We start from the raw sequence: 14,847 nt of genomic DNA, 5'->3' as shown, positions 1-14,847 counted from the left end.
ATGCACTCGTAAACATCCCATAATGTAGGATTGTTACCAGAATGCACTCCTAACATCCCATAATGTAGGATTGTTGCTACCAAAATGACCTCCTAAACGTCTCATACCGTAGGATTGTTGCTACCAAAATGCACTCCTAAACATCCCATAATGTAGGATTGTTGCTACCAAAATGCACTCCTAAACATCCCATAATGTAGGATTGTTGCTACAAAAATGCAGTTGTAAACATCCCATAATGTAGGATTGTTGCTACCAAAATGCACTCCTAAATATCCCATAATGTAGGATTGTTGCTACCAAAATGCACTCCTAAATATCCCATGATGTAGGATTCTTGCTACCAAAATGCACTCCTAAACATCCCATAATGTAGGATTGTTGCTACCAAGATGCACTCCTAAATATCCCATGATGTAGGATTGTTGTTACCAAAATGCACTCCTAAATATCCCATACCATATGATTGTTCCTACCAAAATGCACTCCTAAACATCCCATACCATAGGGATTGTTGCTTCCAAAATGCACTCCTAAACAGCCCATACCATAGGATTGTTGCTACCAAAATGCACTCCTAAACAGCCCATACTGTAGGATTGTTAGGACATATTTCCTGATATAGACCATTTAGTTTTAAAACAAACAATAATACCATATGGATGTTATCAGCCTGATTATGCTGGTACATCTAGATGTAGGTTTGAAATCTGTCAAAGAAAGTTGCCCTAGTTCAGCCGTTCCATCCTCTGCATTGGGCAGCTGTTTAGAATACTTACTGATGGCTCAGTCCGAGTTACCCTTTGTATAGTATCACTGTATCTTACAGATTGCAAATGACCTTTCTTTAATGTGCCATTTATGCAGGAACGTGACTTATATGTTTCATTTTAATTTGTTACCTTAGCACCAGAATAGTTCAAGACATGAGCATGATGTTGTGACTCATTTCATTGTTTAAATTTATGCGCAGGCCACTGTAAAAGATTCTTTTTGCAAGCAGATAATTCACCCAAAAGTCAAGACATGGTGTTCCCCAGAACTCTTGTCAGTTTAGTCCAGATTATTTATTATGTCATTTTGTAGAATGCCTTATATTCTTGCAGAAATCTACAGAGAGAAAGAAGATAGACTGGCATGACTATAAAAAGATTGCAGAGGAAGCTGCTAAAACTGGTATGGGTTATTTCCCTTCTATAAATGTAGAAATCTCTATATTGCTTGTATAGATTCACTTGCAGGTAGTGTTACAAAGGAAGTGCTACAAGGCCATCTGCTTGCCAAGGTGTAAGTCAGACTGGAATTCTTTCAGATAGAGAGCCTTGCACAAATTCCTGTCAGTTGTCATTTATTTTTGTTTATGTTTAGAGAAACATTCTTTCTCAAAGCTTCACAAATACTGAATTTGCTTGTGACTATTCAGCAGTTGGGCAGTTCTTTGGAGTTTTCTCATTTCAGGGAAGTAGGCTCTGGCTATTTTTTTGGCCAATTTCTTGCTCTTTTGTGGCTAGATATTTTGTTTTTTAATGGTCTATTGTTGTCATGCAATACATTGATTGGTGACATCTATAGCACTTTCAGTCCAACTCTGTGCTCAGTTACAAATTCAGTCAAGTAATTGTCTGTTATTACATATTAGATTCTTTCTGTAATTTACATGTTGATTTCTCTTTATTTATAGCATGCCCTTTACAGTAATGTGAAAACAATGCTTGAATAATTTCACCTGTGTCTGCATTTGTTCTACTCACTGTCTGTCCCCCCCCCCACATTACAGGTGTGAACACAATGATTAGAATTAAATATGCATTATACAAGCAGTTCACATGGTCTAAACCTGTACAATTTGAAATGAGTGCAATACAGCCCAGTCTCCTTCCAAGTCCAGAGTTACTTTACACATAGCTATATAATCAGTAGGGCAGTTGAAAACTTCAATGCCATTGCTGTGTCTCTTATGCTTTACATTGTGGAAAGGTGCATTCCTGTCCTTGTAAAAAGACCACCACAAGATTGTCCTCAGATGGCACCCTTTGTCACTTGTCCCATTGCTAGATAGAGGAGACCAGAAAATACACCACAAAATGGTCAGGCCTTGTTCTTGCCCAGACACCATGACAACACAAGAAGTCATGCCTTGTTCTTCCCCAGACATCCATGACAACACAGGAAGAGAACATAGGATGTGAATCCTTCATGGCATTTTTCTTATAGAACACAACACAATGCCCATGATGCCATTCTCTTACCCGATGGATGACAATCTTCACCCTTTAGCACAGAATTGCAGACACTGTGCCTGCCAACCATTGGTTCTTGAAAGCATATACACTCTTCAAATGAAAAGGTTAGCTGCATTCTCACAACACAGCTCCACCAGTATATTACTCCAAACCTTTTCACGATTCTCTCTCGGCCATCACCTTCAGTTATCAGAGTTGAGTATGGATACCCTGCAGCCTATGCAATTTTGATAGGAGGCCTAACAGGTCCATAGCACAGAGTAAACATCCCTTTGTAGCATTTTTGTTATTGCTTCATCTCAGATTCGTTATCAACAAGGAGAAATCTTATCATTGTGTCCCATTACTTAATTCATCAGGGCATAGTGTCCAAAACCCTCATTGCATTTGTCTCGTGAACATCCCCAGAGGATGATCCTGTTGACTATTCTCGCCATTTGAAGAGTTATATTTTACTTTGGGAATCTCATCAGATCTTTTTTCTTAATGCAGCTCTGAACCCTCCTGCCCTGCCCTATTCTGTCAGTTCATGAAACTCACACAGAGCACTCTCCCATCATCAGATGTTGCTTATCTGACCAGATGATTAAAGTGTATGTGATACTATCTCAGTAAATGGTAGTGTTTCCAAAGGGTCAGCTGGCATTATATCACAATCTGCATGGATGCCAATGTGACTTGTTGCATTGCCAAACTGCTGCACTCTTTCAGGTGAGTCTTGTAGGATGAATACAAGACATGTCTACACATATGCTTGTTAGCTGGCACATACAAAGTGCAATGTTTTGAAAAGTAGCACAAGGGCCACATACACAAACACAGACCAATGTTTTTAACATACTTCTTGCATCCAAATGGTTGATTATCCCATTGTTGATGTCAAGATGTCCTCTCCAGCTACCCCTGCAGATGCAGAAACAGCACCAGAAAATACTGTGTCCATAATACAGGACAAAGCACAGGCAGTTCCAGTCATGCATTTGAATTGCATATGGTTAGTATGACTCAAAAGGTTTTGTTGTCAACACATAGATATGGCTTTTATATATTGTAATCCAACTGGCAATAAGCCTAGGACCCAACCAGAGAGGCTTGATTGCTTGCGATTATATATTCCATCCATACATGACAATATGAAGAAAAGAAGCCAGAAGTGAAGGTTTGCTGTTTGACCAGTATGGTATGGATGGACAATCCATGCTGCTCATACTTCACCTCTTGGCCAGACTGTAAAGCATATATCATCTGAACGAGCTTTGTATGATTACATTGGTCTGTTATCTCTGACTGGCATGCCAGCTGACCAGTTGACTGGCCTGACCATTCTGGCATTACTTATGAAGCTGTATGACCAAGCCAAACTGGTTGCGTTGGACTGGCATTCCATGATGCAATAATTACTAATAGCACATCTGATCAGTAAAATGAGGATGCATGCTAATGATTCTTCTTCGTCATTTCTCATATATGAAGGTGACAAAATAAAAATGCCGGAACATGCCAATCCAACAGTGGAATGGAAGGAATTTAGATGGCTGTGACAGATGAAATCTATAGAATTTTGTCTTCATCAGAATTCTCCACCTTTAGTCAGTTCTACCTACAAGGACTGTGTTTTGGTAGAATCTTGCCACAGTTGCAGAAATTACCAGGAATCTCTTGGAGTATTTGTGATCTCAGTAATGCAAGAACTTTTTTATGATGAGACAGTTACATACAACTTTCTCTGCCCTCTGGTAAAAAGGTACTTTTTGTCAGAGATATTCAACTTCCTCTGTACTTGACTTCACACAGCTGATGATTTTTGTCATGTTTCCAAAAAGCTATTACTAACTATTGCTGTTTTATTACTAATTATTGCTGTTTTGCTATTCACTCCCTCCCTTTGGTTCACCAGTTCTGTTAGGGTTCAAATTGAGGAGGCGAGAAAGCAAGAGACACAAGAGTTGCACTTTAAGCAGAGTCTCCTATCTTTGCACAACCCATTTAGGGAACACACAAGAAAAAGGGTGATCGTCACCAGAGAAGTCACATTGGCAGTTCTCAACTTTGGCAGTTTTTTTATATATTCATCTGGGCAGGCAAATTATAGGCAGTCATATGCCCCTATTTGCACATGCAGTCAGGGACAGAAAAGTTTAACAGTTTCTTCTTCCCCAGGCTCTCTATTAATTGTCAGTAATATACCTTCACCAATGCCCTCTGGTGACCCACCTGTGAATCATTTTGACATGTCCAGTACGTACTTCCATATACCAGTTCATATGGCTGCCATCTTAATCCTTGGACCTTCACTTAGAGTTCACAGGATGACTGTTGCAAAGATGGTGATTTTCCCGTATGATATGCCACGAAATCATTTGGTAGGTTTGGTGTTTGGTTCACAACATAAAAAAAACATCACTTTCCTCATGTGGTAGATAATCAATCTTGAGAAATCAAGTCGAACCTTGTCCTTTCTCAAGATTTTGGTCCAAGTATGGAACCCTTAACACATATCAAATTGGTGTCTTCTAAACCACTGAAAGGACCTTGGACTAGTCATATCCCAGTTCAGTACATCTCCCACAGAGAAGATGGCATTCTTGGGTGTCACTACCACGAAATCATTCTTTATTATGTCCTTTTTGTTCACACATAAATAGCCTGACTTCCCTCATTCATATTTCAGGTTGGATAATCAGTATAGAGGAGTATGAATTTTAGTAACTTGGTGACATCAAAAGTATAACTCATGCATTGGAGAAAGCATCAAACAAGACATTGTTTAGGCTTGGACGTTTCATACAGCTTCTTGGCATACTGTTACAATGCCAGTTTACTTCTGGACCTGTGATAGTCATCGGCATGTGGAATCTTCCAGAGAAGCCTCTGCATATCAACCTATTGGAAATGAAAGCCACTCTCATTGTCTTCCACACATGAAACACAGTCCAGACGGTTCACTGATGGTGACATACCTATGCAGGGGGTGGAACAGTGACTAATCCTTTGCTTCACAAGATGGGATTACCTTCATCATACTCCCAGTATCAAGTAATATCTTTTCCAACACAGTTTTTTAATCTGGCCCAATGTCTGGGCCAACTCATTATTAAAGGAGTACAGCTGCTTCATAAGAGTTGTCCCTGTGCCCCTTTGGGGCCATCTGATGCTTAACAAATCTTTTTCATTTTCTTTCCAATGTGTCTGCCACAGCAGATAATTTTTGTCACTGAAGAATATCAGAGATGGTTTCAACACTCAGCAGTTACAGGGAAGACATGGTCTTGTCTTGAATTCTTGGAAGTTCTTTTCAGCCAGCGGTGTCAGTCTGTTCAAGGGATTTGTGTTTCCTTTCACAGAATCTGGTTTTAATCTTGACTGAGATTATTATTACTTTTTATCTTACAGCATTTGTTTGTACCTTATACATTTTTCCCATATCTACACTTTTAGTTTGATATATCCATGTCTGATTAAAAAAGCTCAAAATTCATTAGTCAGGTAGAAATATAGCAGCTAATTTGTAAGATCTTGGTCACTGAATGAAGTTTTGAATTAGAGACAGTTCTCTCTCTCTCTCTCTCTCTCTCTTTCTCTCTCTCTCTCTCTCTCTCTCTCTCTCAGAATATCTTTATTGCCTAGGTTTATCATGTGTTATTTATGCTGAAACTGCAATGTCTATACAGCAGATATAAATTTCTTGATACTTTTGATATTTTTGTACATTTTGCCATTATTTCCAAGTAATTAATAAATGGTTTTTAAATGATTACCAGATTACTGTAAATATAATAGATTTATTTTTGTTTCTAATTATAGTATCCATGTGAATATATATTTTACATTATTGATTTCATTTGTACCATATTTAAATTTAATTTTCAGATGGTAAGACGATTCAGTTTTTTCATTGATAGGATATAAATTCTGTGTAATTGTACTGATTCTCTGTTTCAGATTTAATTTCCATATATACTTGATTATAAGCATAATCCAACTGCAATATTGCATTACATTTTGTGCTGGCAGATCTGGGTCAGTACATTTATTTTGAGTAATCAGTAGAATAGACAATATACCGGTAGACCCAGATCTGCTGGCATGATGTTCGCAGTTGGACTCAACTTATAACAGAGTTTATATGGTATTTAATTCCCGCTGGTAATGGTAATTATTATCAATTAGTTTTGGTTCCTTCCATAACCCAGTCAGGTTAGAATGCAAAGGATGATGGAAGACCAGGCAATACAAATTTACATTAAAAAAATGCACATGTTAAACCAGTTGCAAAGAAGAATAAACATTTTTATAATTTTCTTTACTTACATTCACAGGACCAGGAGAACAGGGTGCAGCAGTACTTCTCACTTCAGATGAGGAGAAGCAGAAAGACGAGCTGTACAAAGTTAATGGTTTTAATGCATATGTCAGCGATAAAATCTCCTTACATAGAGCATTGCAAGATATTAGACATCCCGAGTAAGTTACTGATTTTAGCATTGTCAGCAAAAAAATAACCTTGATAATACTTACAATGTTTGTTGTGCTCCAAGAAAGTAACTTTATTCTAAAACCAAATCATTTTAATGTTTCATATGTTATATGTCCTGACATACTTGCAATATTGAAGTCTTATATAATGCTCATAACCTTGAGGATGTTAACAGCGGTGTTACTGTCATGAATTTAGTTCTACATATCGCTGGAAAAAATCTGCAGTTGCAACTGTTAAGTAAAACCACCATTATTGTCTGTAAGCTCGTAAACAAAAGACTTGTCCCCCATTAGGATTCTAACACAGACACACACATGCTTTTGAAAATTCTGTCATAAAATGATGTAAATTTCTTGGCAGAAGGAGATTTATGGTGTCATAATGGCAATTAAATTTCCTGAAGTAAATTTAAATGCTGCACATTTTGATATTTGACCAATAAAGAGGATGTTACATTTATTTTTGTTAGAATTATAGTTGTGTTACATCTTGGGTACTTGTAATTGCAATACTTCTAAAGATGTAAGATTTGCTTGCAGCAAAAATACTTGATCGTATATCAGGAAATCTGGAAGAACTCTTAATTGGTAATCTTTGCAGTCTTTTATCAAGTCTACATTAGTGGGAAGTGAGACATAGTAGTCACTTTTCTAATGGTGGCGTCATCAGTTTGGGCTCAGTCTTCAGACCCTGGCCATCTTGTTTTAGTTTGATTTGCCAAGACTTAATGTTTTTCATAAAGAGTAGGGTCATTGTGTTATGGATTTAGGTTACTGTGAGTTGTATTTAATGTTCCAATTTTAAGTTTTGCATCGAGTTCAGTATCACAGTTACATAAATGTTTTTAGAATCATATTGTTAATTATATTATGCTTTTGCAATTGACCATATTGCCATCGTTTTTTTTTTTACTTTTAAAATAATACAAACTTTTGAAATCTGTAAATACATTTTTGCAGCTGTAAATCAAAGAAGTATTGGAATCATTTGCCCAATGTCAGTATAGTGGTGCCTTTCCACAATGAACACTGGACAACACTGTTGCGACTGGTTTACAGTGTAACAGAGAGGGCCCCAAAAGAGCTCCTGCATGAAGTTATACTGGTGGATGATTTCAGCACAAAGAGTAAGAGCCCAGCTTGTTTAAATCAGCAATGAAAGGGTGAAAACAGACTAATTCATATATAAATGACACAGTATAAAACATGCTTAAAAAACTCAGCTGGAAGTGTGTAAAATTTCTGGACTCATTTTTGACCAGTTTGCTACCTATTAAGCACTTAACTTCCATTCCAAAATATCAAAGTCAATTTGCAAAGATGTTTTGAAGAGCAACATGTTAAATACCTAGTAGTCATATATGTATAAACAAGTTCCATAATGTTGATCATAATTAAATCATATTTTCGATTTAGACCTTGTTGCATGTGTGTATACACAAGTTCCATAAAGGTTGATTGTAATTGGATTATATTTTCCGTTTAAGTTATATATCTCATTTTAGACCTTGTTACAATTCTGTAATGAACTGCATATCTAAAATAAAACTTCCCCAAAATTGGCAATAACTGGTACAACAGTTTTTGGCTATGTCCTGGAATTGGTTATTAAACAGAGGTGACCATTTTATAGAATGTTGTTTTGTTTAGTTGAGCCTGCTTTGGCAGGTGCTTGATACATTGATCAGTGGTGTCCATGTGTGCAACCTTGATATAAGGCCAAGTGGCTTGATGTAGCGGTCACTGGTGTCCATGTGTGCAGTCTTGATATAAGGCCAAGTGGCTTGATGTAGTGGTCACTAGTGTCCATGTGTGCAACCTTGATATAAGGCCATGTGGCTTGATATAGCAGTCACTGGTGTCCATGTGTGCAACCTTGATATAAGGCCAAGTGGCTTGATATAGCGGTCACTGATGTCCATGTGTGCAACCTTGATATAAGGCCAAGTGGCTTGATGTAGCGGTCACTAGTGTCCATGTGTGCAACCTTGATATAAGGCCCAGTGGCTTGATGTAGCGGTCACTGGTGTCCATGTGTGCAACCTTGATTTAAGGCCAAGTGGCTTGATGTAGCGGTCACTAGTGTCCTTGTGTGCAACCTTGATATAAGGCCATGTGGCTTGATATAGCGGTCACTGGTGTCCATGTGTGCAACCTTGATATAAGGCCCAGTGGCTTGATGTAGCAGTCACTGTTGTCCATGTGTGCAACCTTGATATAAGGCCAAGTGGCTTGATATAGTGGTCACTGGTGTCCATGTGTGCAACCTTGATATAAGACCAAGTGAGAATATGGTATGATCCTTCATTTGTCATATGTCTTCTCAAAATGCACTTGACCAGTTAGACAAGATTATACAAAAGCATCCTGCATAGAGGCATTTGAGTTTTTTTTGTAGAAATGATGCCAATTCACAATCAGATATGGCTTCTGTTACTGAAAATATATTTATGAAATACTCTCAGTTCCTTCTCTGAAACTGCAAATTTGAAAGAAAACATTCTGGCATTAAGGATTTTAAAATTTGTACTAATTTTAAAAATGACCTTCAGATATGGTGGCCATTATTAACAGCAGAAAATTATTAAATGACTTCTCAACAGACATTAAATATAATTTGAACAATGTGACAGAGAGCATGGCTTCTTTAGTAAAAGTGGAAAAATATTGAATTAAACAAACAAGTGCCCAACAGAATTTGACAGAAAACATCCGATATGTATGAAGGCATTGCACATTTACATAAGTGATGCTGATCTACTCTCCACTATGGCTTCCATTACTTAAAATGGAAAATCATTTACACAACTTTATTAAAAATAAAAACTTTTTCAGAATTTAGCTAGCTTCCCTAGAAAGTGTCTTGGCATGGAATCCTTTCAATATTGGAAAGATAATGTCAGGATAGGAAGAAGATATAAAATCTAGGAATACCTTGACAAAATTGATTTCATAACGTGTACAGTCATTAGGCAAATGTCGACAGGTGAGATTAGATTAAGCTCACGCAGGTGAAATTAGATTAAGCTCAAGCAGGTGAGTTTTGATTATGCTTAATACACTGTATGATTAAAAATATCAAGGACTAGGTGTGAAATTCTGACATATTTTCATGAATTTTACCCATGATAGCCATTGTAATATCAAGATTGATTTGGGTATCTGTGTTTAAAAAAGTCAAGTTGGCTTCCTTTGTGTCATGTTCTGATTGACAACAGTTAGACAAATGTAAAAATGTTATTGATAGTTGTCACATGCTAAATCTTAAGTGATAATGAACTTCAGTGTTTGTTATGGGTAGAAATTCTGCACAGATTTTATCCGTATCAGCTCAGCCCATGGATGAATAAATTTTAACAAGCCCAGCCAATTGATATATGGTCAAGTCCTGCCAATTGATATATGGTCAGGTCCTGCATATTGTATTAGCAATATTCTGTATAATTTACCCAGTAAAAGGTGACCTAATATATAACATGTTGTGCTTGTATAGCATTATAAAAACTGGTGCAATTAATATTTAATAAAGTTTTTAAAAAGAAATGACTATTTTTTTCCAGAATTTCTGAAAGGAGAGTTGGATGAATATGTAGCCAAGCATTTTGACAATGTAAAAGTCGTGCATGCAGAGAAAAGGGAAGGACTTATTCGAACCCGGTTATTAGGGGCCAAACATGCAACAGGCGAGGTGTTGCTATTTTTAGATTCCCACATTGAAGCAAATGTAAACTACTTACCTCCCTTGTTAGGTAAGATTTTTTTTTTTTCTTTCTTTCTGTCAGTCTTATAGTACACCTAAATAAATGTCTCAGTTATTGAGATTTCCCTCAAGATTTTTTGATAATTTTGATGCTTTTCACCAGTTTTAAATTAGTTTTCCCTATTTAAATCATTAGCCAAAAGAGCTTATTGGTATGGCCCTTCATCATTTATATGTTGTGTAGCATGTGGCATACAATGCCCATAAGAGATGGTTGTTTTCAGCATGCCATTCTGCACAACCAGTTTCAACCAAACTTTGTGCAAAACAGCCTGCCATATATGCCTTTCAGATTTATTTTGGTTCTGGTGCTTTGTGGCACAGCAACACAAGTAGGTTATTTAGTGCCAAGGCAATGAATGAACTAAAGTTCGTTGTCAAAGGGCACAACATGTTAGCTGACCTAGGCTGGTCCAATGAAGGGATTCAAACCCACACCATTTCATTTGTGAGTTCAGCATACTAACCACTGAGCCACCACTGCTCCCTTTCAGATTTATACAGATGATGCTTATCTACCATCAAATATGGCTAGTATTACCAAAAGTTAAACAAATTTGAAACTATTTCTTAAAAACTGCTGAACAGAATTAAATCTGGTTTGACATCTAATATTATGTACAAAAGATTCCAATCTATCATCATATATTGCTGTTGTTACTTCAGCTAGAAAAACCATTGAAAAACTTCTCCAAAGTAATGAATAGAATGTTACCAAAGTTCCCTGAATGCCTCTTGGTGTGAAGATCTTTTACAAATAACTCAGATCTACCATCACATATGATTGCCATTACAAAAAGAAGCATTTAAATAACATCTTCCTCATTACCACTGAACTGTTTGACAGAAAGCATTTGGCATAAAGACATTACAAATTTATACAAATGATGCCAATCTGCCAACAAATATGGCTGCCATTACTAAAAATAGAAAATTTCAAATGGCTTCTGAGAAACTGCATAGCATAATTTGATGATATAAACAGGAAGCATTCTGGTATTAATTGCTTTCAAATTTATGCAAATGATGTAGATTTGCAATCAAATATTGACACTGAAACTAAAAATAGAACATTCTTTCGATGAATATGTCCAGAACAGAAAGCATATTTTCTTTAGGTTTGTATTAATGATGTCAGATATGGTCAGTGTTATTAAAATTAGAAGAAAATAAACTTTAAAAAATTCTTCTTGGAAGAATTGGATCAGATTTGATAGAAAGTATCCTGGCTGCCATTACTAAGAGTAGAAAAACATATACTGCACTATATAAAATATCAAACAAGCTTTGATCAGCTTTGTCACATAGTGTCCAGGAATAGAGGTCTTTCAATTTATTTTGATGTGTGATCAAATATGAAATAAAATAAAACTGCAGAAACCTTGAAACATTTCTTTTTTATGGTTCTTAAATTTGGCTGTTAGGCAGATGTCCAACAGGTGAGCAATTTCAAGCCGTCTTTAGCCTCTTGGTTCCTATTCTATCCTAATAGCAGTGAGTCTTGGTTTAGGCTTACATGCAAACATCTTCACATTTCACCTACACAGGTAGATTGGCATGTTTAAACTGCCATGATGGCTGTCTGGAAAGTTTTGTCACTATGCCACTGAAATGTTGAATTGTGATATACAGGTTTTTTGTTCAAACCATTTCTTTTTCAGATATGTTACTGATGAAAATATACTAGGAGTACATCCATTACTTGACAATTCTAGCCCTTCTAAGCAAAAATGAATTTGTTGCATCTTTTTGACTTGTTTTTGCAAAGAAGTGCAAAATTTTGTCCACTTGCCGTTGTAGATCTCAAATGAAGTGGTCTCCCCAAGAATAGAAGGAGTAGTTCCATCAGTTTGTCAGTTACTTCTTTTTCTTTTGGATAACAAGATTGATGCCAAGTACTTTCAGTTTGTTATTTTTAACCAATTAGCCAAAGAAATGCCTAAAAGTTGTCTGCTTGCCATAGTAGAATTCAGATGAAGTGGTCTCCCCAAGGATAGAAGGAGTAGTTCCATCAAGCCAAGTACTATCAGTTTGTCGGTTAATACCAGTAAAGGATATTCCAGTTACATTTGTATCTAGAACAAGCTGTATCTTCATAATAAGGCTGTAAGACCAAGTTCATTGATTACAGAACTGATGTGGCCAATTTTTCTTACCATCATCTCTCACTAATGTCCCATTTAATAGACATTGCGGTTCAAACTTTGCAGGGCAGCTGGCAGTCAAGTTGGCCTTAATTATAGATTTTAGTTATAGCAGAATATAAAGCATTGATTGTCCGACTCCCATCTCACCCACTGGGCCCAACATTATTGTTAGAATCTCAGAGAAATACTGGCTGACACCTAGGGACAATGGTGCTGCTAATTCTATGCCACATGGTATGTGATACACAGACTTGGAAACTTCAGTGGATGAGGACATTCCCCACACTGAGTGCTGGGAATAAAGAGTGATCTGCTGCCTAACACCTTTTATATTTTGGAGATGATTGAATTCGGTTTTAAGACTGGTGGAGAAAACTGAGATCATCCAAATGTCCAACAACTCTGACTATGAGCAAAAACTATAAAGTCAAGGTCTTGGTTTTTGTTCTGGACAAGGAGAAACATCCTTCCTTTTGCCGTCATCATTCTCTGCCACAATGGAGAGATGATTGGAGGCAGAGGGATGGGCAGTCATTCCCACTCAACAACAGCAGGTTCTGTTTAAAATGGCAAAAGACTTTTATGTCTTGTATTCAGTTTAACAAAGGGGTAGGAAACAACGGTGTGTGTTTTTTCACCGGAAGACTTCCAACAATCGTCAATGACTTAGTAATCCTGCTGCCAGTCTTCCAATTGGTACCAGGTTTCTCCATTTTCATCAAGCACAGGTTGGCCATTCGTTTCCAGAGAGCGGCTTCAGAGTTTTTTTTTTATCCATCTCCCTCCTTATTTGTGTAACCCTACAGTCTTCGAGACTTTCACAGATACTTTGAAGATGGAGTTCTTGATGGAGGAAATAATTCTTCACTCTCCAGCTGTGAGGTGGAGAGAGTTTGAAAACCAAATTCCAGGTTTTAATTGAAGGATTTTTCTGGTACCAGAAGCCAGTGACAAACTCACACTGATGATAAATCTCAGCTAGCTATTAACACCAGATTTAAATATATAGATTTCATGATCAGTTAGCCTTTCCATGAAGACGGGAGAATGCAGCCTCATGTCTTGATCTGATCTATACTTTCATGTCCATATCCATCCAACAGAGCGGAAGTTCCTTCGATTCAACTTCTAAAACACAGTTTACCAATTTCTATCTCTTCCATTCATCCTCAATCACAGCATAGGAGTGTTTACAAAAAGAGTCAACTGCATTGTCTTGTTCAGGACATACTTTGCAACAGTGACTTTAGCAAACCTGGATGACATCTTTCAGAAGCAGTTGTTAAGTTCAGTTTTGCTAATAGCAATGAACAGCCTTGCCTCCCTTTTCACCCACCTGGGTTTTCTAGTGAAAAGGGAGAAGTCGTATCTTATTCCCTCTCAACACTATCCATCTGGATATGGAATTTCAGACCCATTTCACTCATGTTCATTTCCCTTCGATATAAATTGCACAGATTCTTAAACTTTCAGCAGTAATCTCAAATAGATAAATGGGTGTCTGCAGGAGAGCTTCTGCAACTTCTTGGTTTACTTAATGCAGCAGCAGAGTTTGTTCTTCTTGGCCACCTTGATATGCACCAATTGCAGATGGCGCTGGTATCTCAGTTGTCTGAATCAAAATGTTTAGATTGTGTCCTAGATTAAACAGGTCCCATGTTACTGGCAAAAAAAAACAAGGGTTTATGGGAGGAATTCCTCAGGAGAAGCTCGAACCTGATGTTGCTGTTTATACAGATGACAGTTAATTTTGCTCAGGTCTCACCTGTTGTCTGACTTCACCATGATAAACAGTAACTATTCCCAAAGAAGAAGCCACTTAATATAAATCTTTAAGAAAAGAGGGCTAGACCTTTTGCTGTTGGAGAAATCAGTTGTGCAGGAGAGTGATCCCAGTCATATCAAACAATTGTGTTGTGACTGTGCCTTCCCACCAACTGTTTTGATTCCAAGATAATTTCAGAACCTTGGGAACCAAACTGGCAAAATAGTTCTGGTAGCTCTACTCTGACCCGTCAGAGTCCTGCATGAAAAATCTGCTGAACCTAGTGATGGATGTCTCCAGGAAAATCCCAGAAAAATTCAACAAGCTCAAACAATATTGCTCACACATCTTTCATCTCTGCCCAGAGAGGCATTTTCTTCATGTTGGACTCTTGTTTGGAGGGCCTTGTGTAGAAAAGGATCATATCCATGTAGTTCTGGAGTGATTCTCATG

General features: G+C 37.3%; 1 protein-coding gene across 2 annotated transcripts in view; it reads left to right on the top strand.

Annotated features, from left to right (window-relative positions):
• Window positions 1-14,847, top strand: part of LOC149797717 (putative polypeptide N-acetylgalactosaminyltransferase 10) — a 54,617-nt gene that overhangs the window by 10,963 nt on the left and 28,807 nt on the right. For both annotated transcript variants that reach the window (XM_089962651.1, XM_089962650.1), the window contains exons 3-6: window positions 1,107-1,176; window positions 6,563-6,707; window positions 7,683-7,849; window positions 10,283-10,471. In XM_089962651.1, the coding sequence (XP_089818777.1) occupies window positions 1,107-1,176; window positions 6,563-6,707; window positions 7,683-7,849; window positions 10,283-10,471 (571 nt within the window). The remainder of the gene's footprint in view (window positions 1-1,106; window positions 1,177-6,562; window positions 6,708-7,682; window positions 7,850-10,282; window positions 10,472-14,847) is intronic.

The sequence above is a fragment of the Sinohyriopsis cumingii genome, chromosome 6 (genome assembly GCF_028554795.1).
Source record: "Sinohyriopsis cumingii isolate HCF-2022 chromosome 6, ASM2855479v2, whole genome shotgun sequence".
Taxonomy (NCBI): domain Eukaryota; kingdom Metazoa; phylum Mollusca; class Bivalvia; order Unionida; family Unionidae; genus Sinohyriopsis; species Sinohyriopsis cumingii.
This window is presented reverse-complemented; position numbering and strand designations above follow the sequence as displayed.